This window comes from Thunnus albacares, chromosome 3 (genome assembly GCF_914725855.1).
Source record: "Thunnus albacares chromosome 3, fThuAlb1.1, whole genome shotgun sequence".
In the NCBI taxonomy this organism is placed as follows: Eukaryota; Metazoa; Chordata; class Actinopteri; order Scombriformes; family Scombridae; genus Thunnus; species Thunnus albacares.
This window is the reverse complement of record NC_058108.1, coordinates 32409692-32437607: the sequence shown is the minus strand read 5'-3', so window position 1 is coordinate 32437607 and position 27916 is coordinate 32409692. Positions and strand designations below refer to the sequence as shown.

Genomic DNA, 27916 nt, shown 5'->3' with positions numbered 1-27916 from the left:
CAATCAACTTTTAAAAAATCAATAAACTAAATGGAAAAGGAAGTCAAATCAAAATAACCTGTTTACAATATCTCCACTCTTCATATAACATACAGTAATAAGTACTAAAGCATGGTCACTGTGAGTCCGCCCACAGGATGGCAGCATATTAGCGACGTAGCTGTGTATCATCTCCCAGATATAAAAGAAGAAGAAGAAAACTGGCTAATTGACCAGCTAATTTTAGCTAATTGACCTGATATGTATGCTAATTTTATAGACTTCACTTGACTTGACTAAGTTTAAGGGCTCTCAAACCGTCATTCTATTAGAGCCACTCAAAAAATAGAGATCTGTGGAGAGACAGCAGATAGAATATCAGCTTCTCCTCTCCTTTTCCTCTTGTCTCCTCAACCCAGCGTATGTACTGTACATGTGTATAAGCTGAACAGATTTAAAAACATCACCCACAAAGATGAGTTTGGAGCAGCCCCATCGCGTCAACGCACTGCTCAAATGAACGAGAGGGCTGCGTCTTTTCACGCAGGGCTCATATCAGTCTGAACGCCACCAACTACACACATACTGCTTATTTGTTAAGTGAGTAACTGGAGACTGTGCACTACAGGGCCTGATAATTGGGCTGAAGGCAGGTTATGTTCAGCAGCAGAAGTTACACTTTACAAACAGTGTAAAATATCTACATAGGAAGTTTTTCACCGATATAACAAGGAAACTTATAAAATCTCAGCTAAAATGCTGTTTTACCTCAACGTCTGCTCTTAAATGTTCCCGTATGTTCTGGTGCACCGTTTTCCACCACTGCGTGCACCACAAGTAAGTGTCTGCCAGCGAGCATGTGCAGCGTAGTTCACCGTTGTCTTGTTAGTGTGTACTCCTCAGACCGACCTGTCTGATCCTCTCACATCAACCAGCAGCCTCTTATCCCACACACACACACACACACACACACACACACACACACACACAGAGAGAGAGAGAGGCCGTCCTCCGGCCATAGTGTCAATGTCAACGTTGCATCTGGTAAACACGACAATAGACATGTTCTCCCACACACACACACACACACACACACACACACACACACACGCAGACATACACACATATACGAGCTAACAGGATAATGACTGGCCAATTAGGCACAGGCTTGATCTGTCTAGATGTATCCAGTCATCTTAGCCCCTCCAGCAGCCATTACTCAGGCATGGACACACACACACACACACACACACACACACACATATACACACACACACACCACAGCATATACAAACACACTTGACTGGATGGAGCGCTGTGAAAAGCTGGCTGCACCACCAGGCGACCTCTGTGAGTCAGCCCGTGTGTTTCACTGTGTGTGTGTGTGTGTGTGTGTGTGTTTAGGAATTTTATTCTCATGTTCAGCCGTGATAAACTCACTCTTTTCAAGTTAAAATATAAAACACGTCAGTCATCGCCGCTCTTCTGTTCGCTAGCGCGGTGCGTTCACATCTTCAGCTCTCTCGCGTTGCCTTTGTTTGAGCTTGAAAAATTCTATATTTAGGAACTTCCAGTGACTTAATGGCCACGTAGAGCTGTGACACACATATAAAGGGACAACAGGAGCTTACATACCAGTGTGAAATCAAAGTCAACTGAAGTTCAAGCAGAGTTAATTGGATTTACAGAGACATTTAAACAAACATATGAGCCACAATGTGATTTACAGGAAAACGATAGAAAAAACACACAAACACAAAGAAAAACAGAGTATTTTTAACTATTTATTTATCACCATTTTTGCATTCCAAATGGACTTTTGAGGACCAAGAAAATACCAAACAACTTACTGAATGTGATTTTGTCATAACTTCTATATCAAGGGGCATGGGTCATTTTTTGCCTTTATTGTATTGTCACAGTTGTAGAGAGAGACTACAGAGAGACAGTTATGTGGTATGTTGCTGAAAGATCCCCTCAAGACATGTTTTAAGACATATAAAATAATTTTGAATAATAATTTGTGCCTGATATGGTTTGTCCATAAAAAAAGTTCCACATCACACTTGTATAAGTTGCATGATTGGCTGCAAATTAGTTGTCATGTCACAAATCACACTCGTAGGTACACGCCTTCAACTCAGATTTAAAGGGAGCACAGAGAAACTTTCCTCCTTCAGCAGATTTATTGGACAGTGTCACACGAAGAGAGAAGGAAAGAGGTCACAAAAGTTCTGGCACCGGTCCACCAGAATTACATAACGCAGGAATATTGTTAAATATGTTGAGAAATTTTGACCAGCAGTGGATCACTCTGTCCAGTGTGAATGATTGTAATGTACACGTGCTGTAAATGAGGTGTGTGTGTGTGTGTGTGTGTGTTTGTGTTTGCTGCCTGTTGGTGATGATGTTGGCCTTAACTCCAGCTGTACTCCGTTTGAATGGATGATCCTCACCACCATCATTGCAAACTGCATCGTCCTGGCTCTGGAACAGCACCTTCCCGATGGAGACAAGACACCTCTGTCGGAACGACTGGTAACACACACACACACACACACACACACACAAATGCACTATATGCACAAATATGCAGTGCATAAGCTGAGTGTTTACAGAATACAGAAATATACAAACACAGAAAGAAACACATTTTATATAAACAAAGAACACTCACAAGCAGAACTATATTCTCACTGTGATTCATATGATATCACCTACACACGTTATATTCTATCTAAAGTGACGGCTCTAATTTTTATCACAATATTATAAATTATCATAAAATAGTTTTGGTATATTTGATTAGGACTGATTAGGATTAAGACATTTTAGTGAAGATGCTTTTTTATCCATATAAGTAATTGTGAGAACTGTGTACACTTATCTCATTAAAATAACGTCCACATGAGCACAACCTGACTGACAATCTGCCCCACACTGACCCTCTATTCCACACCTACTTTCTTTTTCTCTTCTTCTTCTCATTCTTCTTCCTTCTCATCCTTCTCTCCTGTTTCCTTTCCATCCTCCTGTCTCTCCTCTCCTGTTTCCTCCCTCCCCTGCAGGAGGAGACGGAGCCCTACTTCATAGCCATCTTCTGTTTTGAGTCAGGGATAAAGATCCTGGCTCTGGGTTTTGCGTTACATAAGGGCTCCTACCTGAGGAACGGCTGGAACGTCATGGACTTTGTGGTCGTGCTCACCGGGTGAGTCCAGTAACATCTCTTACAACCTTACAACTTATTTTAGCTTCTTTTTTTTGTGTAATACTTTTCTTAAATGTTTCTATTAATTAATTGTTATTTTTCTTTTCTTGACTCTTTTATTTGTGGGGTTTTTTTTGTTATTGTCCACATGGTACCTAATGTGTACCCTGCACTTCATAGTAAAAGGTGTAGGATGTGTTTACATGGCTACCTGTTTTCCTTTAACCCTGGGTTACTTGGGGCAATCAGGTTCTGGGAGTTTGTTTTACCTTTTCTCCAGATTGAATAATTAAAATAATCCATCACACAACTCTACACAACTGTTACCCTGCAGAGTTACCTCCCTCTTTCTGGATCTTCATCATGCAAACACACAAAAAAAAGTTCAACAAACCTAGTTAAGGGTTTATAGGTTTGCCAGGTTTCTCTTCATTTTTTACCCTGATGGAGGAAACTATATGTCTATTTTCAGACATTTTTGAAATCAGGTTTCTGCCAAAAGCACATATTTATGTGTCCACTGAGTGAAAGCATCACTGCTGATATGAGGAAGCAAAAACCTCTCATGCTCCATCACTGGACGAACCTCCAGGACGACTGTTCACTCTATTTAATGCTTGTGTGTATGAGTGAGTGTGTGTGTGTGTGTGTGTGTGTGTGTGTGTGTGTGCTTTGGGTGTATTTTCACGTTTTTTTAAGGGACTGACTGTCTGTCTTTATTTATATTACAAAGAAATATTAAATATCCATCGTAATCTACTGTATACTTGTATTCTCTAATTCACCTATTGATAGGGTTTTTGTTTTTTTCTCTTCTTATAAAAAATATTTGGGATCTATTTCCTTTATTAAACAAGTTCAGATAAAAAAAAATAGCATTTTCAGTGCACAGTGGCCTGTTTTCTGGAAACTCTACTAGACAGAGTCATCTGAAATAAAATGTGTGGGAACATACAATCTGGGAAAACAAAAATCTGGCATTTTTTGTAAGAAATAAAAAAAAATCTGCATAGACAGGAAATAATGAGTATTATCTACTCACTTATTACTTAATTTTGAGTCTGGTGTGTGTAGACAGGTGGCGTGAGTGTGTGTGTGAGTGTGTGTGTTTTTTTTTTTTGTTGTGTGATCTAAATATGGCTGCCTGAGCGAGAAAGGAGGAGAGAGGGGGATGGGTGGAGATGGTAACGAGATAGAGTGTTTGTCAAGGGAGAAAGCCTGGAAAACAAACAGACATACTGTATATTTACAACACACACACACACACACACACACACACACACACACACACACACACTCCAAAGTGTAAAGATAACAGATCTCAATTTTTACATTTAATCTTACTCTGAATCTGTGTGTGTGTGTGTGTGTGTGTGTGTGTGTGTGTGTGTGTGCATCGTATCGTAGCAGGACTTCCTCTCTTTTCTCTTTCTCTAAAACACACTCACACAGACACAGCAGAGGTCTGGTTTGACAAGGTGTGCGTGTGTGATCAGGGGCCACTCCCCCTCAGTCGCTATCCTCCTTTAATGAGGACACAAACATATACACACACAGACACACACTCAGAGGCTGGATCAGAGCAGCACTGCAGGGAGCAGCAACCAGGGCAAAGTGAAATGTCACTTCTCCGAGAGATGGGGGAGCGGGTTTGTTGTTATGGCAATAGCTGAGAAGGTGGTAGCCGAGTTTCCTCCTTCCCTCTCTCTTCCTCTCTTTCTCTCTCCATTTAATTAAAATATACTTTATTAGGATGATATGTGAAATCACTACACTACCAATACCAGATTACGACAGCAGATATGACACATATTTATCACCGCTGATGTGTTTTCAGCCCCATTCTCGAACTCCTTTAGCTCCTTCATCTTGTCATTCATGATCGCAAGATGTCGTAGAAGCAAGCAAGAGGGAAATGTAGCCAGTCCTCGCTGCAGGTATGTTAACATGTAGCAATGTCTTCATCACCTTTACTTTGTTGTGCGACAGGAAATGCCCGTGAGATGCTCAGAAAGCAGCAACTTGTGAGAAACTTGTTGGCTAGAACAGAGACTGTCTAGCCAACAAGTCCAAATGCAGACCTCCTTGGTCCCTAGAAGAGAGGCATGTCACTTGCTGCCACAAAGGTAGAACATGATGTCAACACTACTTAAACTTCTGAGTGGCAATACTCTCTGAATGTTGAGCTTGAACGGTCATTCCTTACCTCAGAAATAGTCATTTGACAATTTCTTGTCTCACTCGATTTGTTCCTGAGCTTTCAGCTTTCACATGAGGCTGAAAGCTCCCACAGAAACATAATAAGGAGACTTTGAGTTAATCGTTGTTTGTCAAACTCTCTGAATGTAGTGAAATCTTGTTCTTTGAGGGAAAAAAGACCACTGAAGGTAGTGACGCGTCTCACTCTTGGGGACCCACCGCTCACCCCATGACCTGGGGTCCCCAGGAGGGGCACCTGCAGTTTTCAGCTTTCTTGCATCCAAAGGTGGAAATAAGGTGAAAGGTATTATTATAAAGAATACCTTACTAATAATGGATATTAATAAATAGCTAATAGTGAGGTTGGGGAGAAATAATAGAGAGAGTCATAAGAAGTACAGACTATAGAAAGAGCTGCGTAGAGTTATTGGTATTGGTAGCTATTGTAACTTTTTTCTTAATTTTTTAGTATGTAGCTAGCTCTTATCTGTTTTCTCACTTTCCCTGCTCTGTGGCCACTAACCTCACCTTCATAGCCACAAACTGTGAAGCTACATAATGTCAAGTCACACACACAGCAAGAGGTATCTGGCCCCAAAAACCCACTCCCTGAGAAGCGACTTTCAGGAAAGCACACATACAAGTATCAGCAGCATAGACTGATGATGCATAACATATTCTAAATAAATATCCTTTTGGAATTTTTGATTTGGGGGAAACTTGATTTGATTAAATGTTATCATGAATATGAGCAGACATTTTATGTGTGTGCAGGTACCTAGATAGTTTCTTTGGTAGGTAGGTGTGCAGATAGATAGATAGACATCTACAGGAACAAAGTGATAGATTGCGCTCTCCACCACCATCATCTTAACTCCAAAAGGTCTTCATCCTTCCAGCTGTTCATGATGCTACAACACCTTATTAAAAGCATCAGGCTTGAAACCACATCCCTCAACATCTTTCTGACATCGGATTTGAGAGGATTGTGTCCGACAAATTTCTGTAACTTTCCCCCTTCCATCGTGATAAAACGACTCCTCATATGAACCCCTGCCATAACACACTTTATGTGGGCTTCTCCTTTAATTTGTCACAGATCTGTAGATGGATCAATAGATAGATAGCGTGGTATGGATACACAGATACAATAAATAGACAGAGAGATGAAGCCTCCCCTTGCCAAAGCAGCAGTAGAGTAGAGCTGTACTACTGCAGCTAGATAACAGAGGGTGGAAAAAGGAGGAGGAGGTGGAAGAAGTAGAGGACACGTGACGATGTCTCTCCGTTCCCCTGGGCTCTGGATAACAGGACAGAGAAAGAGAGAGAGAGAGAGAGAATACAAGATGGGTTTGGCCGTTAAAGAAGGCATGAGAGGCTCGAAGAGCACGGAGGAGATAGAGGTAGAGGAGGAAGACCACAGGAAGGAGGGAAGAGTGATGGGTGGTGGGGTACGGGGGTGGTGAGAGGGATGTATGGAGAATGAGAGAGAGAGAGAGAGAGGTTTGGAGGAAGGATGGGAGGAGGAGGGAAGGCAAAGATGGAGACGGAAGAAGGGGGGGGAGGGGAGAGAGAGGGGAAATGAGAAAGAGCAAACGCCGAGAGGAGCACGCTCAGAGAGGGAATGAGTGTGTGTGTGTGCGTGTGTGTGAGCGCTGCAGTAACCTGCTTTTCCCTGCTCCCTATGATCAATCACTCAGTACAGCCTACATATATAATACACTCTGCTGTTATCTTATGGTGCATACACATACTCACATAATGTATTTCTGTATTCACACACAGTGGAAGTGTACACGCAATTACCATGCTTGGCCTATATTGCCAACTATAGTCATAATTCAAGTCTTCATGTATATTAATATAGAACATTTTTAATTGAATGCAAGGTCTTGGTATGGACGCGTGCAGCAAGAAGCTAGCATATATTTACTATGTTTTCTTGGTGTGTGTGTGTGTGTGTTTGTTCGTGTATTCCTATCGATGTGAGGATCAATTTAAGACCTTGAGAGTGAAGATCTGTTGGGAAGTTAAGACATTTTGGCCGGTCCTCAGTTCTTCAGAAGGGCTTTTTGAGGGTTAAGACTTGGCTTTAGGGTTGCATCTGATCTTCAGCAGTATATGAAAACTCTCTGATTGGCTTGTTCTGAATGTACCCAAATTTAAAACTGAGCTTCTTGCAAGGAGAACTCGGCTTATTTCCCTGATGATTGTATTCAAATGTTTTAATTTATTGTTTCAGTTGCAGTTTTCTTAAGTTTTAGTCTTTAAATGTTTTTTTGCTTTTTTAGTAATATGTATGCTTTCAGTGTCTTGTGTACACAGAGCACCAATGTAAAAGAGAGTAAACTATTCTCACTGGACCATCTTTGTATAAGTTGAATGAATGAATGGAAAGGTTATAAAAAGAGGATTCAGGTTAAGGTGAAGGTAAAGATTTCGACTCAGCATGCAGATGTGGTGGTAAATATTTGCTTTAGGAGCAGGGGAATGAGTTATGTTAACGAAGGTCCTCACCAGTGTTGGGCAGTAACGCATTACTGCATCAGTGTCTCGATCTGCCATCTCCAACTATAGACTTCACATTGAGATTACATATGTAGACGTAAAGTAGCTCTTCTAAACTCTGAGAATTAAAAAATATATAACAACAGTTTTGTGTCCCCTTTATAATGTAGGTCTATTGAATGTGGAAAATGCTTTCTGTGCAGCAGGGGATTTTCTAAACCTTTTCTGTTGTAGTACCATAGTTTTCCACTTGGACAAATTAGCAGAAAAGCTGACTCTGCTGCTGCATGCCTAGCTGTATTGACACAACCATGACCACATGACAACAATTTCTCTTTGAGGTACTATATTTTTTTAAAAATGGCTGGATTTTCATGGGATTTCATGAAAACATTGAAACATTGAGGTTTAAAGGTATTTTGGGGCATTCAAAGCCGTTATTAGAGACAGTAGAGAGATAACAAGAAAGGGGGAGGAGATGAAGGTGAAACACAAGTCCTCAGTTGGACCCAAACTAGGGAAGTCGTGGAATTATATTATGATTATAATGATTCTATGACTTTTCTTCTAGCGCCACCCTCAAGACAAAGTTAACATTTTTTATTATTGGTATAATGGCCAATGCTGTTTAGCCCCATGTTGTGTAATAAACATTGCAGCCTCTAGGAGCCGCTAGCAGCGCTTGAGACTTAAGTTAGATTTTTAGTGTTAATAGTGTCAGTCTCACTTTTTCTCGCTTGGATTCTAGGAGAGTGTGTGCTTGTGCTGTGCAAGTCGTGACTGAGAAAGCTTCTGTCACGGTGTTGTGAAGTGTGCATATGTGTGTGTGCATGTGCATACATGTGTGCTGACTTCGTTCTTGGCAGGCACACTGGAGAGAGAGATACTTGATGAGGACAAGAATTAATGAGAGGGGGGGAAAAAGAGGAGAGGGGACTCACACACACACACACACACAGTGACTAGTGTATTTAGTATTCAGGGATGGCAGTCCATTGATTTTCAGTGCTGTGCTGTGACGTCACACAGTAATCTAATCATTTGCAGTAGACTTTGGGCCAGTCAGTCAATGAGAGGACACCATATACGCCCCTACAACTCTCCTAATGAAGGTTCAGATAGACAGTATTCAAAAATAGACCTCTCTAATTCTCTAAAGTGTCTGTAAAAATGTAGTTTGCTCTGTCTCGGAAGGCAGCTGTGGTCAGCTTAAATGTTGTCTACCCCGCCGAAATCAGCACACTTTTTTTAATGAATTGCTTCGTTAATTTAAATGTAGCCCAGGTGTGCACAGTCAGCTTTATAATCTAGGAAAACATAAACCAAAATAGAATACGAAATAAAAGTACATATTGAATCAAAAAAATGCTCTGGACATCCTGAAGTTTAAGTTTGAATTTAAATAAATATCTGCTCAGTCAGTACATAAATGACACAAGACTGTCTGGGATGTTATGCGGTCAGTGACAAGCCTTCACAAACCTGGATTCATATTTTTTCAGTTCTATTCATTTATGAAGCTGGTTTCCATTATTTTATATATTTTCATACACAATGGGGCATTGTACAAAAAGAACATGAACATATATCATTTCCTGGCTACTTGGATTGGGAAATAGAGTCACAATGGGATAAAAAAAAATTGTAGATTTGACACTGAGTTGAAGTTGCATGAAGTGGAATGGAACTAAAATATCATAAAGTTATTTGGCAATGAAAATATATAAACTCAGGGGCACCGATGGACAACTGGCCTATATAAGGCATCAAGATAGACAGAAACAGCCCTACTGTCAAAACATAATCCAACTATATATGTAAATGCATAAGACTGAAACTGCCTCTGTTAGTCTCTTAAAGGAAAGAAGGGACAAACTCTTCAGGTGAGAAAGAAAAAACTCTTTCTCACCTTAGGAGCTTAGAAAAACAGGGGGAAAAAGATGCAATACTGAGTCACTGGTGTATCTGGCAGAAATACTAAATGACATCAGAAGTCAACATGAGGAAACAGGAACCTCTGACTCACCACGGGGGACAACTCACAACTGAGGTTTGCGTCAGAAACAGGGCAGATGAGATAAAACAGGTCTTCATAAAGATATTTATTCAGCTGTATCGACTCAGGCCTTCAGATGGAAAAAAAAATAGTGTAACATAAAACAAATCACGGTTGTTGAGCCTCTGACTGAGTGAAACCTCAGTTAACTTTGCTGTGAATCAGGTCACGTTCCAACACCAAATGAAAATGTACTCAAACATTGGGAATAGGTAGTGTACACACAGGTGTTACAGTAAGTACAGTTGCTCCTCTGAGAAAATAATGTATGAACATAGAGAGAGGAAATGAAGTCCAGCAAGGGGGGGAAAAAAATGAGGTCACAGAGGGAGAGAGAGGGAGGGAGAGAGAGAGAAGAGTACCTGACTGAAAATTGTCCCTTTGCCATCACTTCAATTATCATTATTGCTCTGCAGTCATTTACAGGCTCATCACTCTCCTATACGTTCTTCTATACCCTCCAACTCTGTACCCTGCAGGCCTGCCGCTGCTGCATACGAACACACACACTCATGTGAAGGGTAGAAGGCTTCACAAACGTTGTCCTGATGTACTAAAGTAATTGACAACGTGGAGGTGAGCGCTAATGGGTTGCCGTTTCCTCCTTTTGAGTGAATTAGTTTCTACATCAGGACACCAGAAAGTCAATTATTAACCTTAAACAACTGGTTAGTTTGTGTTAGTTTCAACAGTCACAGTTCAGTAATGCAGTATGCAAACATAAGAAAAAGGTTGAGTTAGAGAAAAACTATTGAAAGTGATCAGCTAACTGTTTAAAATCAATAACTGTGACATTAAATGGGTGGCATGTCCTTTAAACAAAAACATTTTTTGTTAAAAGCCTGCTTCAGTGTGTGGTGCTTTGTGCACACCCACACACCCTTGTGAACAAAAATAGAGTTACAGACACAAACACACACCGACACACACACACACAATGTGAGGACAGTGGGGGGGGGTAAAGTTAGGTTCTTCATCACACCCACAGTGTTGACAAGCATCTGTCCTGTTGAAGTGTTCTTTAGCAAGACACTTAATCCCTACTGGCTCCATCCGGCTACCGTCTCTGCTGCTCTCTACCTGTTTCTGACCTCTGACCTCTCTGACAGTAAACTGCCAAATGTGTTTTTAACATATATCATAGTCATCTCAGCAGAAGTCAGTACACATGGTTAAACGCTTTCCTGTTCCTGACTGGGAAGTGATCATTTTATCACTGATACATTCGATCGATTTAGGGCGTTTTCAAACCTATAGTTTGTTTGCTCTGGTCTAAATCAATGGATGAGTTCGTAAACTTGGTTCTGTTTCTTTTCACACAAAAAACATTCACGCAAACCAAATGCATCACTAAAACCCACATGAATACATTCATTCTCAGTGGTTCATTGTGAGAACATAACACACAAAGAAGGTCCAGAAAAAGGTCCTCTGGCCAAAAGCTTCTCCATTGTGCTAGTCCTGGTCAGACCTTGATTGAACATGGCTAGCTGCTAACTCATTCGCATCCCAGTATACAAAGCACACCTGGCTATGGGAGCCGTTCAGCTCAAACATGCAGAGTACGCCTAGTAGCAGGGTCATATAGAGGTCGGATCATGTTCCCAGCACCCTCAAAGGGTCTTGGTGCAGTTGTTTTGTCCACACCTGAGTCCGACTGCTGTGTTCAGATCTTCCCAAACAGATGACACCAAAACGGAAAATGAGAGAGTCCAATTCAACTGGACTAACCAAGGCATGTTTAAAAAAAACCTTAGACTTTAGCTTTCGATCAGGTAAGCACCATTCATTTTGAATGTGTGCTTAAGTTAAATTTTTTGCCACTCCACAAGAAACTGAAAAACACATAACTAGCTTCAATTCAACAACAATCAGTTGCCTATTCACTAGGAGTGTAATGATTAACTGATATGTATTAGAAGTCAGAAATACAACATTGATACACAACCACAGATCCGAACCAGATCCTGTGTGAAATGTGCCACTAACATGTGTTTGTACTCTGTAGTTGTGAGATGTTTGACTGTCTTCACCAGCTAGTCACTAACTTTGTCTACATGCAGTGGTTTTATTGGAAATTAGGGTTGACACGAAGGGAATTTGCATGCGGTATATCCGAAATAATGAGCTAAATGAGGCCAAAAGGCTTGGTAGATCTGCAGAGTTGGGTAATCATTCTCTTTTAGATTCTTCAGTATGAATGATGCCTTTCACCTTACACATTTCACATCAGTTTTTGACGTGAAAATGTTGATTAGTGCATCTTTTACAAGTTAGAGTTTTCAACCCTACAGTTGACATCACAACAGCAGCTGTCAGGGAATTTGTTTCCCAAAACAAGCTGTAAAGCCTCTTATGAAGTATCACAGGAAGACACACATACCGCACACACCAGGACATGTCACTAGCACACAAGCACCTACCAACACATTGAGAGGAAAGATACACACACAAACAAGGATACAGAGGTCCAGACGTTGTGCCCTTGTGAGGTCCGAGAGTCACGCTGGCAGGAGACGGGGGGACAGGTGGGCCAATCAGCTGGCCCAGCAGAGAGAGACAGAGAGAGAGAAAGAGTGAAAGGTGAATGGAAAAACTGGAGGAAGATTATAGAGACAGGATAGAGTGACGTTGGTGAGCAGGAGAGAGGAAACAGTGTACGAACAGAGTGGAGATATAATTAAGGGACATCTGGATGGATGTGGGGATGAATCAGGAATGACAGACAGCTAATTTATGCAAGAAGCAGATCAAAGGTTACTCGTTTGATCTTCAACACTAGTTGAGACAGATTACACTTTCCATGCTGTTACCACCGTCATAATGCTCTTGAGCAAGGCCCTTTTTGCGTCAAACTGTTCCTGTCCAACATCAAATTTAAAAGAACAAATGTCCTCAACAACTAGTTCACAGAAAAAGAAATGACTGTCCACTGATCTTGACACAGTTTTAATGCGTTATTACTTTAAAACCTGCCATCAAGGTGCTTTTGCTCAAAAAAAAAAGGGTGTTTGCCGATAAGCATGCCCACTCAGCAAACCTTCCCATGGATAAATAAAGGTTAATAAAACATATATGTGATTAAAGGGCGGATGGACATGACAGAGCTGAAGGAGAAGGGAGGAGAGTAAAGGAACAAAAGATCAGACCTCCTTCTTTTCTCTTCATTCTCCGCTCACCTGATCAAACATGAAGCCAAACTCGAGGAGGGCACAAGCACTGAGAGATAGAGAGAGAGATAGAGAGAGAGAAGGCAAAGAAAGAAAGGAATGAAGGGAAAGGACTGGAGATGGTGGGAAGAAGCAGAGTTTGGGGTGGGGGGTTGGAGGTAGAGAGTCCATCAGCTGAGTGTTAGCACTCTGCTGAGATCAGCAATAATGCGAGAGCGAGAAAATGAAGAGAGGGAACGGAAGAGGAAGGAGGAGATGAGGATGGAGAGTGTGGTCAGAACGAGAGTGCTTCCATCCCGCCTCTGCCAATGAAAGACTTCAGCAACAAGCGGACGGAAAGAGAGATGAAGATAAAAAGAGACGTTTGGATGCAGAGAGAAAAGAAAATGGTGTCTTTGATGAAGTGTGAGGTAGGGGCCTGATGACATAATGACATATGATCTCCCCTCATTCACCATCATACCCTTCCCCCAATAACTCCCCTCTATGCCTAACAAATGGACTCTCCCAATAAGGGAAAGCGATTGGTGCGTACCACCTTGGTGGCGGAGGTCGGGGGTGAGCGGTGACATAACAGTCATAAAGTGCTGCTTAATGTCCCATATCTATAGGGGGAGCAGAGCTGGTGTGAAAGGTTTTGAGAGCAAAATCATTTTTGTTTTCTCGCCTTACCAGGAAGGGTTTACTGTTTCATCCATTTATTCAGCTCCACACACATTTGAAGCTGGGGCATGGTTACGTTTTGCCCCGGGGTCTCTTAGCAGGTTAATCTGGTCATGGCCAGGACGGATATTATTACTGTACTCAGCTACTTTTTAAAAGGCCCAAATACCAGAGAAACATTATAATTTTGCTGTAATGTCCCCCAGTTAGGCAGATTTTGTGGTTTTTTTACTTTGCATGGACCTCTTTTCACTCATAAGACAATCTGTGAAACAGTTACAGCAAAGATGCCACATTGTCCCTTTCACTTTGATCAAATGAAATCAACACAAAATTCAGTTTTTTTTTACAATCTATGTCTTGATTTCATAGTGTTTGACGTTTTTCCTATTGGTTTTGTTGATTGATTGTGGCTTCAGACCAGTGGCTTTAGATTGGGCTACATCAGCACAACCTAACTCTATTATCAACTCTATTATTTCAAACCTGCGTTGTTTCGTCCAGTTGGATGCGACTCTGGTTCATTTTCCCCTTCGGTAAGATTTTGTTTGGGCAGATGTGAACACAGCAAACGTACTCAAGTTCCAAAGTTCATGCCTTACATTATGTTTGAACATGTTAAAAACCCTTAACTGTTCACTGTGTCACACTGGAACATTGTCCGTCACGTGTGTGTGTGTGTCTGTGTCTGTGTGTGTTTGTGTGTGAGGGCTCAGTGGGAGACACTAAGGGGACAGGAGCTCACACTGTGATGACACATGGCACTCCTACACTATTTCCACACAATACACACATAAACCATACACTCATACGCTGACACATACACAACCCCACACACACACACACACACACACACACAGCTCATGCGCCTGTCACTAGCTGGAGTTGGTCACACTCTCTTGCATGTTGTGAGTATGTGTTTGTACTATTTTTTGCCAAAGAAGCCTCACTGTGGTAGCATGATTACACACAACACGTTAATACATAATACACACAGGCACATGTATGTTATCAACTGGGGACCGCATGAATTGTTTGAAACATGAAAAAAGGCTCAGTTTTCCTCTACTTTCCAGTAACACACATCTAACAAAGCTGTTTACATCAAAAACTTCTGCTCACTGCAATCCCACCCTTTTCTCACAGTGAATGAAATGCAGCAACCGCTCAGAATAGTCCCACATTCAGTAATGAAACAAGGCCCGCCATGGCTTGTATCACACACTCAATGAAACAATGGACACACAGTTATAATTAAATGTAATATAATTTAAGCATGATATGGCCTGATGACATACGATAGACTTAATGTTGCAGTAGTGATGTCAACCAGTGAAATCTGACTCTGAACAATAAATGAAAATCTATGCCGTGGGTATCTATGGCTGGACGACTTCAGTCTTCGGTCTAGACCTCTGAACTATCAGACGTCAATACGAAGGGTTAACAATTCAGAAATATAACTAGGAGCCATGCTCTGCCATCCCTTAAAGGTGAATAGAAAAATTTTAAAATCTACAAAACAAAAATGTGTAAAAATGCTAATAGTTCACTATTTTCCTTGCTGCATATCCTCCATTACAGGCATTACTGTCTAATGATTTTACAAGGTCTATATAGAATCAGACACTTATATTTGATGTACGTGTTTGTGAGTGTATGTGTACATGTTGTAAAACACAACAATTTTAGTGTTCAACACACCAGCAGCAGCAGCAGCAGAGAAATTGGGTCATCCATACTACCTGGGCTGCGCTGCATTCGTCGCTGTCATCAAATCGTACTGTGTGTGTGCAGATTGAGCACACACACACACATATATTTGATGTGAGTGTATCTGTGTTTGTAGCTGGAAAAGGATGCACTTGCGCTCGTTTGGTCAGTGTGTGTGTGTGTGTGTGTGTGTCTGCATCCAAGGGAAGTTATGCACATGTGTGTGTACATGTGTGCACAATGCACAGGAGTTGCACAGGAGATGCTGTTAGAACAGGGTGTGAGGGGGTAAGTAAGGATAGTGTGTGTGTGTGTGTGTGTGTGTGTGTGTGTGTGTGTGTGTCTGTGTTTGTGGGTGGGTGGGTGGGTGGGTGGTTGTGTGGGCGGGTGGGGGATGCGGGGGTGTGGAAGGGTTGAAAATCAATCGCTAGGAGACCCACTTCCCATCCCCGTTGCTGCGGCAATGCCGAGATTCCATCAATGAGCCAGAGCTGTGTTGCCCTGGCAACGCTTATGAATGAGAGCAGGTCGGTAACCGTGGAGACTCGGCGAAGAGAGGAATCGCCGGTTGCCATGGCAATACCATGTGAACGGGGAGAGACCAGGCAAAGTTAGGGTGGCGAGTGACCTCCAAGATCTTCATCAACAGGGCCATCAGTCATCATCATCATCATTGTCATCATCATCACAGTCTTTGTTCTTCTCTGTTGCAAAAATTTTCTGTGTTGATATTTTGAAACATAGTTTACAGGGTTTTCTTCTTAACAACAGTGGTGAACTGCAAAGAAATTTGGGGATTTGAGGGAGTTATAGTGTATAACAAAATCAATGAACGTGACTTTAACAAGCAATATAATTAAAAAATAAACTAACACTAGAAAAAGAGAATATGTTTAATGTAGTATGTAATGCTATCACTGATTCATTTAATTGAATCAATTGAATTAATTGAATCAATTGAAATTCTTCATCTCCACCTCATTCATTAAGTTACTTGAAAAATGTAATAATTTACACATTAACGCTGTATAGCTTTTTACTCATGGATGTAATACATCCACAATATTACTCCTTTAAAAAGTAATCGTATTGTTTTACTAAGTTTTCGAGTGTGACGTCTTCTTCACCTCATTTTGGTGCGCCAATCCGTAATGGGCTCATTACGGCACCCTGAGGCCAAAGGGCGGAAAACTGGGTGTTTTTCTCCCCAGCTGCCACAAGGGGCAGAAATGAGCCAATAAACTTGGACAAGCAACTCAAAGGTGATATTTATGCTTTATCAGAAGTGTTTTTAAACATATATTTTTAGGTTTTACAAGAATAAAGACTTTAAAAAAAAAAAATTATCCCGTTAAAGAGCAGCAGACAGCCACTTCCTGTAGCTTTAGCTTTTAGCCAAATGGGGCCACTCTTCATTAAGCTAACGGTAAGATAGCAAACAAGTAACCCCAAACTGTTGAAGTAACGGAGCATTACTGGGATTAGCTAGTAACTGTAATGTAGCATTAATGATTGATTTTCAATCAGTAATCCCTTAAAGTACCTCTACTTGTTACTGAAAAAACAAATAATCTACTGCAATGCGGTACAAAGTAAGTTATTAATACCAACACTGATTAGCAGACAGTATTGTGCATTATTGCTTAACTATTATGTAACGCACAGTACTATGGTGAGTGGATAGTGCCACGATTACCTACCGAAGGACACTGTTGTGTAACATTTATGTGAGAAAAGAGGATCTGTGTGTAACTTACTGACAATGTCCTCATGTTACATCCGTCTAGTGTCTCTTTCATGTTCATGGGAAATAAAAAATAAAAGCAATATAATAAATACATTTAAGCAAACTTTACACACATGATACTAACTGTATTGATGTCATTTACTCTTTCGTTAACGATTAACTTGATAGTTACTGCATTAAAACTGTTTTTGGGTTGTTGGTAAGTGAAATAACATATAAAACATATACAGAATTGCCTGAATCATAACTCATCCCATCTTACAACAGCACCACATAGTCTACATGAAAACAAACATCTTAAAAATGCTGGCGATGTCCATGTCTGATGGTAACCAGGCGATGTACATGGAGATGATGTGTGAATTGCGCAGTTTTAAATCGATGTACCTAGTTTAAACATATATCAATTTATGATTAAGCTGCTGCCGGTAGACGTTCCAACCATGCACTCGCACTAATGTCACCGCTGATCTCTTCAATCTCATTCAAAACTCCACACAGTCTGGCAGTGACAAAGGGTAGACCGTTCCTTCTCCTTCTCCTGGTCATCCTTAAATTGGCACTATCCACTCGCCATACAGTATATCATTGCAAAAAAAGAGAGCTCCTCTGTGGCAACACAGAAAAAGTGAACACACTGTTAGCACAGTTTAAACAGTATGTGTCTGTGTGTGTGTGTGTGTTCACGTTTTACAGGTTGATTGTTAGGTGTTTCCCAGTAGTGAGAGCCACTGTCATCACTGTCCAAACACCTTCTCCCTCCACACTTTCTCTCTGGAGTCTCTCCCTCTCTCTCTCTGTCTGTCTGCCTGCCTCTCTCTTTCTCTCTCTGTCAGCGATTGAATCTCACACTTTTGACACACAGGACCATCACTCAGTTTCAATCTGCTCACTCTTTCTCTCACTCTGTGTCTCTGTGGGGAAGTTGCATCTCTTCCCATCCCCAGTCTGTATGTCATCAGGGACGCCCTATCTCTATTGTTTAATGTAATAAGGACAAATCTCCCATATGATCTTGAATTTCTGTCATTTAAAGGGATGATTTGGTAAGTTTTGAACATAGTGTTTAGGGTGAACTGTGGCTGAAGGACAGAGCGAAATTGTAGGAGGCAGTTCAGTACAAGAATTAGCATTTGAACAGAAAATTACAGGTGAACAGTGGCAAAAAGTAGCACTGTCCTTTTATTCAGATGGCAGGTGTATGTATTTTATACCATAAATACAAATATATGGATGTAGATACAAATACGTATCTCCAGACAAGGCTTATATTGAACTGGGTACCTGATTAATGGTTTTATAGCTGTGTAAATTTAAAACACTAATAAACAATTTGAATGTCAGAGAGGTTATAGTGAAGATATAGTTTCACAATAGTAATGTTACTCATAGTAACTGATGAAGTTTTCAAATAAGATGATGTGAAGAAACAGGTAGTTATAACATTAACAACATTATAGCTAATGTAAATGCTAATACTAATGAAGCTATCTTCGTTGTTAGCATCATGTCTCTTTATTCCACATAGCCTGTGGTTTAACCTTCATGGCTCATTTTTCTGCCACTGCTCATCATTCAGTGTTAATGAAGAATCACTGCGCCATATGTTTTCAGTGTCTTTGTACAAAAGTGACATGGTGGCCATAATTAACCAGATTACATCTTTTCTTTTCCCATCATTAAAGGTTAAAGTTTTTCTTCAGCGTAGACACAAAGCCGTCATTATGTCTTTATGGTTTGAGAGTAACAGCTTTTCTTGCCTCATTTTCAGGACGGGTTGTTATACAGTAAATGCAGTCACCTTTTACACCCATTAAACGATCAGCTTTAAAACCTGATCGTTGTCGTGACTGTCGTGAGTTTATTTAAGGTCACTGATACTGTGGTAAAAATTTGGCATTTCAAGCTTATGCATTTGTTTGTAAATGCAGGTACTTTGACACTATTGGAAGATTAAAGCAAAGGTCATGATGATAAAAGTCAAATTTATAAATTAGACTAATAATAATCATAACAGTAATCATAAATCATTCCATATCCTCATTTACCCTCTTTCTCTTGCGCCTGCCATCATTTCCTCCTCTGCTCCTTTCCGTTTTCTTCCTCTCTACCTCATACCTGTTCCTCCCTCACACTCATGTTGTTGTTGTTCCACTGTTTCCCTCTCTCCTACACTCCCCCCCACGCACCTCCCCCCCTTGCATCTCATCCCATCCCCATCACAACCGACAGCACAGTCGCTGGTCCCTCTACTGGCCGCCCTGATGCACTGTGGGCAGGTTCTGCCGTTGCCAGGGGTGACTGCATCCTGGAGGTTTGGGTTGTCTGGCAGAAGCGGACGGTTGCCGTCTCGCACGGATGACTATCGAAGCTCTGCGTTCGCCCTCCGATGAGATGTACGAGAGAAAAAAGAGATGCAGTGAAATGGGACAAGAATAAAGAGAGAAAGAGGAGAGAGAATGAAAGACAGAGAGAGAGAGGGAGAGAGAGAGAGAGAGAGAGAGAGAGAGAGAAAGGCAGAAAAGTGAGAATTTAGACTCTAGATATCAAAAACAAACCCTTGCTTCATCCTCATCCATGCATGAGTCCAGCGCTCTGAACAGTAAAGATTTATCTGAATAAAAGAGTAGCAGTTGGAGCAACAGAATACAGAACATAAAATTACATTTTTAAAACACAATCACAGTTTATTAAATTATGAATAAACATAACAGCAAAACTATGGAGTGTGGTTGTAAATCCTGAGATAAAAATGAGACATTATGCTCAAAAAGTTACATAATATCAGTGTGTACGCAATGTGTGAGAAGAAAAATGTGAACAAAATGAATATGTGATATCAACTATATCAAAATGTACTGTATTACTAAGGTTACATATGTTCTAAATCACACTTCAGAGTATACCTATAGATCATATGCAGTTTTAGTGATGTGCCCTGTTGTGTGCTCTCATTTACAAAGAGAACATCTCAGACAATAATCTAAATACGTGTCTTGTTGCATCTCGGACCTCAGGCTGTTTGCTTATTTTGCTGAGGTCCAGTGTTTTCAGGTCTGCAGCAGCATGGCCTTTAGCTGTGGCAGTTAAAAAGCCATTGAGGGAATGAGGGGCTTGGCTGCCAGTACTGTGTCTGTTAATAAATGACCTCTTACTGGAATTAGCAACCAACCTGGAGAGAAGAAGGAAGGGGGGGGGGGGGGGGGGGGGTGAGGAGGAAGAAGGATGGTACAGGAAGAGAGATGAAGGGAGGAAGAAAATTTAGCCAAATTTGGTTTCTGTGCACCTCTCGCCATTCTTCCAATTAGCTTGAATCTCTCCGTTTCTTGTCTATTCTCTTGGTTTCTCTCTTCTGAGTTTAAGGTGGTCAATCTTCGTGCGTCTTTCATTTTCTGTGGTGCAAACCCTCAGCGCACGACTCGTACAGCGTTATCAGGAATAAGTGATATAGTTACTAAGCTGTTTGTGCCTCATTTCCGATGCATTCTGGTCCGGGAGATGTGCATGTGAATTATCAAACGTGTAGAAGTTTGCGTTAGCAGGTGCACCTCGCTCCTAAATGCAGATGCATTTGAAGGAGTATTGCACAAAATTAGGGGGAGATCTGATAAGTGTGACTGACTGACTGAGATTTGTCGAAGTTCGCAAATTTGCATTTGAGTGTCGAGAAAACTTCCCTGTGTTTTTATGATTACTGTGTTATTAGTTCACACACCCTAACTTAGTTTACCCAACATTTAATTCACAGAATAATGTGAACCTGTCACTGTTGGTTTACATAAATCTGTACGATACACATTAACTGGACACATTAAAGCACATAGAATCAAATTAAAATATAAAAAACTGGCTTAGTGGACTGATGTGAAGTTGCAGTTAGAGTGTCCTGTTACTAACCACAGTGGCGGTCTTTTCTCAGCGCAGAAAGTGAACAATTGTGTGAAAGTGCATTCTTGGAAAAAGCTGGACAAAATAACTTTAAATCAAGGTCCACGTACGAGCATTTTCCAGTGCTTTCAACCACATCTCCCGACCTTCAAACTGAGGCGACTCAGTTCATCATGTGACGTAATTATGGAGATTTATTGCATGGTAACATATAATATGAGGGGAGTTTGTAACCCCTGTGAATTTAAGTTAAGATATTTATTCTTTCTTTGTTCCTCTTGTAGCTGTCAACACACTAAACTGCTGAGTGCAAAAATGAAAACTCTTGTGAGAAATATACAAGCATATATTTTATTATCAATGATTGTTTTGTCTTCTAATGATGTCTGGCTGGAGGTCAAAGTCTGCCCACGTATTGCGCTCCTCCCCTACCCTCCCCTCTCTCTCTCCACCTCCTCAGAGCATCCCCGTTCTACGCCCCCGCACTTCCCCCCCCTCCCCCTCCTGTTGGACAGACCCTGCCTTCCGCCCCCATACAAGACAGAGCATGGAATTTTCCAATCTGTCTCCGGCTGACTTTACACCAGAGCTTCACACACACAGACACATACAAAGCCATCAGAACAGGAGGTGTGTCTCTGAAGCCAAGTCATGACAGAGACTGGGATTGTAGCAGTAGTGAGTGGCAAAAGCCAACATGCTGTTTAGTGACTCAATCAATCATTCACATACACAAACATAGTTTTAAGGTTTACATATAGTAACATTTTTTATGTTAATTTGTCCTGAATTATTAATTTTATAGTTTTAAATTGGACATCCTTGGATTTTATGTACAATGATCTGATTGGTGAAGCTGTGCACATGCTGTAGACCTTGCAGCTGTACAATCATGCTCCAGGTTTCATCTTTGACACAAAATTGTTGTGACTGACAGAAAGCAAGCCATTTCATCATTGTTAGTTCACTGATTGGTGCAACATGGATCTCTCAGAGTAGTGAAAACTGTGCAAAGGTACCTGCTCAAGTGGTTTGGGTGTGGTCACATTAAACAAATCAGTGTCAGTATCAGCAATATTGTGTTGAAGCAGTGTGGTACGTTTTAATTCTGCAGCTGTAGTAATTATTTTTTTTGCATTCCCTGTCAAACTGACTTTGCTTTCTTTTTTTTTCTTCCTCTTCTCTCTCTTTCTCTCGCCGTCTCTGCAGTATTTTGTCGTCAGTGGGGTCTCAGCTTGACCTGAGGACTCTACGAGCTGTCAGAGTGCTTCGACCACTAAAACTGGTGTCTGGGATTCCCAGTAAGTGCAGCACTGTGTGTTTCCTTGTGCGCACACTGGCTTGTTTATTGTAGCTAACTACAGTTGCTTCAGTACAAATTCCTTCAAATAGTACTGAATACTCTTTGCTTTTTTTGTCTCCAACTGCTATTAGTATCAAAAATATCACTTGAAAACAACAAGTAGCCAATTTGACAAACCAGTGCATTTATTTACTACTATGAAAGAAATGGTGACAAATATTGCTCTGTTGATGCAAACTGTTGGCTGCCACTTTGGCAACATTGCCAGTTGCCAAATCAATAAGGAGCTGGAGTTACTATATGTATCTAAATACCTCAACATGTTCAATGCACTGGCAGGGAATCAGCAACCTCAACACAATGCACAGTAACACAGCTGTTAATACAGTCTACTCCACTACTGTTCTTTTTATTCGACACTCATGTACACTGTACCAAGAATCAAGTCCTTCCTCTCAGTAATTGTTTTGCACCGTGTCCTCCAGGCCTGCAGGTGGTGCTCAAGTCCATTATGAAGGCTATGATCCCCCTGCTGCAGATTGGCCTGCTGCTGTTCGTGGCCATCCTCATGTTCGCCATCATCGGCCTGGAGTTCTACATGGGAAAGTTCCACAGAACCTGTTACGATAAAAACACAGGTATACAAAAGTGGCAGTTGTGTACAATCAGCTCACATTGGTGTTAAGTGAGTCACTGGTTGCTATGCCTTACAGGGATTTTATTTGAGAAAACCTCATGTGAATTCAAACATTAAAGAAAATAACACAAATATTCTCTTAGAGCTAGTACTTAGGGACTTCTGGTTAGTGTGTCTACATTCAAATTCACTATTACAATGTGCCTTTACTGGATACTATATTGCAAACAGCAAACAGCAGACCTTTGACTTGTCAAAGCAGGAAAAGCACAAGTGTATTAGTTGTTTAATGAGACAAAATATCCACTGTGAGAAGAGTCTGTCAGTTTCTTTACACTACAGGTCTCGTGAGCAGATAACACACGATTGTTAAGAGTTTTCTTTCAGATCCAAAAATAAATCTGGTTTGTTATTTTGCTGTAATGGTGGATCTTTCTGTGCTTCTCTTTCTGATCAGGAGAGACAGTGGATGAATTGCCATGTGGCGATGAGTTGCCGTCCCGGTTGTGTCCTAACGGCACGGAGTGTAAAAGCGGCTGGCTCGGACCCAACTACGGCATCACCCAGTTCGACAACATCCTGTTCGCCGTGCTCACCGTCTTCCAGTGCATCACCATGGAGGGATGGACAGACATGCTCTACTACGTAAGATGTTGACCCCAACATATAGATATTTTTTCCTCTGTAAACCAGAAAGACAGACAGATATTTCAGGGTGCTGTTGTAGGTTTAGACATCTCCCATCACCCCAAATTTAGTCAAACTTGCCTCATCAAGTGATCTGTGCTTGAAATCTGCAATGTTTTTTCTGTTCTCTATGATGTGTATTAGGTTTGTACTGTACTGTATGTGTTTTAGCACAGTGAAGGACTCGCGGGGGTGGATGGGTGTGGAGGTTGGTGATTGGCTTGAATTTCATTCAGTTAAATGAGGCATTAAGTAGTTTGAGATTTGATTCAAAACACCATTTTATTTGTCCGAAAGCCCATTTTCCACCCCTCTCTCTCTCTCTCTCTCTCTGTCTTTATCATTCTCTGTTTGACTTCATTTATCCATCTTCTCATCTGTCCTTTTTCTTGCCTTCGGAGTCGCTCTCCTTCTCTCTCTCCGCCTCCTTTCTCTTCCTCTCTCTATTCTGGTCCGTCTCACTCTATATTTAACATCTTTTCTGATGGATGGAGGCTGACTTCCACACTCACACAGGCAGTCAGGAGGAAACCAATGAAAGTTTAATAGAGAACGGGCTGCCTGCGCTGTACCATGCAGTATAAAACCCAACACATGCACGCAGCACTCCAGCTGTAGATAATAATCAGCTGATAGTTCCATTAAAGCGTTACACGGGTCACAGAAACACAATCTCCTCCAGTAACCCAATTTCTCTGATTGTCAGTTGGGTTTGTTTAGTGAAAGAGGGATGTGACACAGTGTCAGACAATTTTGTTGCTGCTGACGTGCTCACCAGACACCTCAGAGCAATCGATGTCTGTGAAAGCAGGAGATGCTTTACTGTAACACCGCGCTAGCGCACCATCTCTGCACCCCCTTGTCAGGCTTTAAGGTAGAAAATGGGTCAGTTCTGAGCCAGCATATATGCATACTTTAGCTCCTCTTAGTATTTGTGCAGTGCAGGAAAAGTTGCTTCGGTTAGTTAGTCGTACTTTTACTTGCCAAGCAGTTGGATCGAGATTAAGATCTTTTTTTCAGTCATGCAATAAAAAAATCATATGAAAGGTTTAGTTTGCACAACACTAACACACTACCTAAAACTGATTACATATTTAATTCAATTTAAACTTCAGATTGAGATTTATTTTCCAGCAGAGACCTGAGAACAAGAAACATTCGTAATGAATCAACAGAAACATCACAACGAAAGGCCAGTCAACCACAATCAAGAAATAATTAATAAGAAGTTACAAGAGTCATAAAGAACATCAGATAATACAGTTTTAAAATCTACAAGGAGACAGAAAGAATCTAGTTTGAGGGCAGTTTGCAGTTTTTTAGTACCTGAAATTAGTTCAGCCCAGATTCGTGACTACATCATGTATTATGGTTACAAGACTGAAATGTGAGAAGAGATGTGAGGTAGTTTGGAAGCTTAAACAGTAGAGCTCTATAGATGAATATCATGAGATGGTTATATCTTCTTGTCTGAGAGGATAAAACTACTTCTTTGCAAAGAAATCCAGTCATAGAGTGCAGAGTGGCAGTCAATCAAAGAATCAACCCTCAGTAAAGCTATTTTGAACTGGTAGGAGGAAGTAATCTGTGCAGCAGATAAAGATTTACGTCAAACACAGTTGAGGATATCTGGCATGTGACACTGAGTGATGTAAAAAAAGAAAAACAGATAAAAACTGTAACATATTTATCGCATATTGAAGGGTAAAGTGCGCAATAAGAGCGAAATGTTCAACCCCTTAGTGCTACATACACATCTTTATATATTGTATGAATGATAATAACAGGTCAGTCTGTAAACACCTCTCTATCTGTATGTGTCTCTGTCTCCGTCTTGTAGAGTAACGATGTGGAGGGCAGCGCCTGGAACTGGATGTACTACATCCCCCTCATCATCATCGGCTCCTTCTTCATGCTCAACCTGGTGCTGGGTGTACTCTCAGGGTATGGTCCTCTGTCTGTGTGCTGACATTTTCCTTTTATTAAATATATTATATGTTTGTACTCGTGCTCTTTGGAGTCGTATTTTTTTGTTTTACTTAACTCCCAGCTTTTTAAAAATATATTACTGGTCATTTTACTATTGTTTTGTGTCTAAAAATGTTTATATTGTAGATTTTTTTTAATAATTAAATACAATAAAAAATTCCAAATGTCCCCACAGTGAATTTGCCAAAGAGAGAGAGCGAGTGGAGAACAGGAGCGAGTTCCTCAAGCTGAGGCGACAGCAGCAGATCGAGAGAGAGCTCAACGGATACCTGGAGTGGATCTGCAAAGCAGGTCAGGGCACGCTCACACACACACACACACACCGCTTGTTCCCATGGATACACATTCTGTATGTGGGTAAAAAAAAAAAACAACTACTAAACAGACACAGTGTGCCAAACATCTTATGTTTTGTTTAATTTTTTTTTTTTTTTACAGAGGAGGTGATTCTGGCTGAGGAAGACGGCACAGGGAACTTTGATGGTAACTTCTCTTTTATTGTGTGTGTGTGTGTGTGTGTGTGTAGCTGAGACTGGTGAAAGACATTAGTGAGTTGAGTATGAAGGAAGAGCTACATAGAGAACAGAGATAGAGGGAATAACAACTGAGGGTTTGCAATGAAAAGCTTGTGACATGAGAAGACATCAGATTCGTTCAGATATATTATGATGCTTATCTTCTCTTCTCATTACGTAAGACAGAATTTGACAAAAAATCTGAAAAACACGATTCTAGTGGGATGGCTTGATGCAAGTTTTAGCAATGTCTTTAGTTAATAATGCTAATCAACTTCATAACCGCTCAGTTAAATGTGTAAATGTTGAGTTTAGCACAATAAACCCACAAGTGACAGACTCTGTCAGGGGGGTGGGGGGCGGGACTGTGGCATTTGAAAACCGGTTAATTAAGAATGAATCCTTTTTTTCTCTCACTAGGTTCGAGACGAAGGCCGACCATCAAAACCAAAAACAACAAGACTGAACTTCTGAACCCAGAGGAAGGAGAGGACAACATAGGAGATGCAGTAGGTAAGAAAAACTGGATGTAAGGGGACGGAGACATGTGAGGATGAGTTTGTAAGAAAAGTTCAGTTATCCAGGTATGAAGATCAAACTGCAGTGCTGTGGTTTGTACAGCAAAATTTAATGCAAGATCATTTGGGTGTAAGGAGGTAAATTCTTACATTTCAAGTCACATATGAAAAATAGGGAAACTGTTTAACTGCTATGACACTGTAATCTTTGAGAAAAAAAAACATAGGGATGATGCTTTTTGCTGCTTAGTGGCCAAAGTGCTTACATTATTCATGGAAAGTGACATGTTTACTTGTTCAGTATTTAAATGAGTACATAAAATATGCTAAAAAAGCTAAAATTTCATCACAATTTTCACAAATGCAGGTTTTTGAGTAGCTAACTGGCTGCTATCTCATTTAAAAAATGAGTCCAGTGTAACTATAAATAGACGTGATTGGTAATCACACCCCTTCCCTCTTCCAGGTTTCGCCCGCTCCAGTATAAAGAGCGGTAAAGACGGCTCCAATTACAGTAAGAAGGAGCGACGGATGCGATTCTTTATCCGCAAGATAGTGAAGACGCAGGCTTTCTATTGGACGGTGCTCTGCCTGGTGGGCCTCAACACCATGTGTGTGGCTGTGGTGCATTACAACCAGCCTGAGCTGCTGTCCGACTTCCTGTGTGAGTGTGCGCACACACATGAAACGATCAATACACATATACAAAGACACACAAACATGCTCACATACTGTACACTGTATGAAGACACTCACTAAAAACTGGCTCCCAGAAACTGCAACAATTTGAGAATATGAATATGAGCATTTATTCAAACTGTAAAATCCCCTCTTTCATTCTCACCTTCCTCTCTCCTTACATCTACCCCACTCTCTACTCCTATCTATTCATCCCTGCACTCTCCTTCTTCCCTTAATCCTTGCCCTCCTTTACTATAATCCCTTTCTTCTTTCCTTTCCTTTTCTTCCTCTGTTTTTCCTCCAGTCTATGCAGAGTTCATCTTCCTCGGTTTGTTCATGTCTGAGATGCTGATCAAGATGTATGGTCTGGGCATTCAGCCCTACTTTCACTCCTCATTCAACTGCTTTGACTGTGTGGTGAGCGCGCGCACACACACACACACACACACACACAC

The 27916-nt window shown here is 41.0% G+C and overlaps 1 protein-coding gene across 1 annotated transcript in view; it reads left to right on the top strand.

The window, feature by feature from the left end:
* Window positions 1–2416: 2416 nt before the first annotated feature.
* Window positions 2417–27916, top strand: part of cacna1ab (calcium channel, voltage-dependent, P/Q type, alpha 1A subunit, b) — a 104612-nt gene continuing 79112 nt past the window's right edge. The window contains exons 1-11 of the mRNA XM_044340084.1: window positions 2417–2517; window positions 3048–3187; window positions 22341–22432; window positions 22920–23072; window positions 23529–23716; window positions 25599–25702; window positions 25923–26038; window positions 26186–26230; window positions 26683–26775; window positions 27247–27444; window positions 27766–27878. Of these exons, the coding sequence (XP_044196019.1) occupies window positions 2425–2517; window positions 3048–3187; window positions 22341–22432; window positions 22920–23072; window positions 23529–23716; window positions 25599–25702; window positions 25923–26038; window positions 26186–26230; window positions 26683–26775; window positions 27247–27444; window positions 27766–27878 (1335 nt within the window). The 5' untranslated portion in view covers window positions 2417–2424. The remainder of the gene's footprint in view (window positions 2518–3047; window positions 3188–22340; window positions 22433–22919; window positions 23073–23528; window positions 23717–25598; window positions 25703–25922; window positions 26039–26185; window positions 26231–26682; window positions 26776–27246; window positions 27445–27765; window positions 27879–27916) is intronic.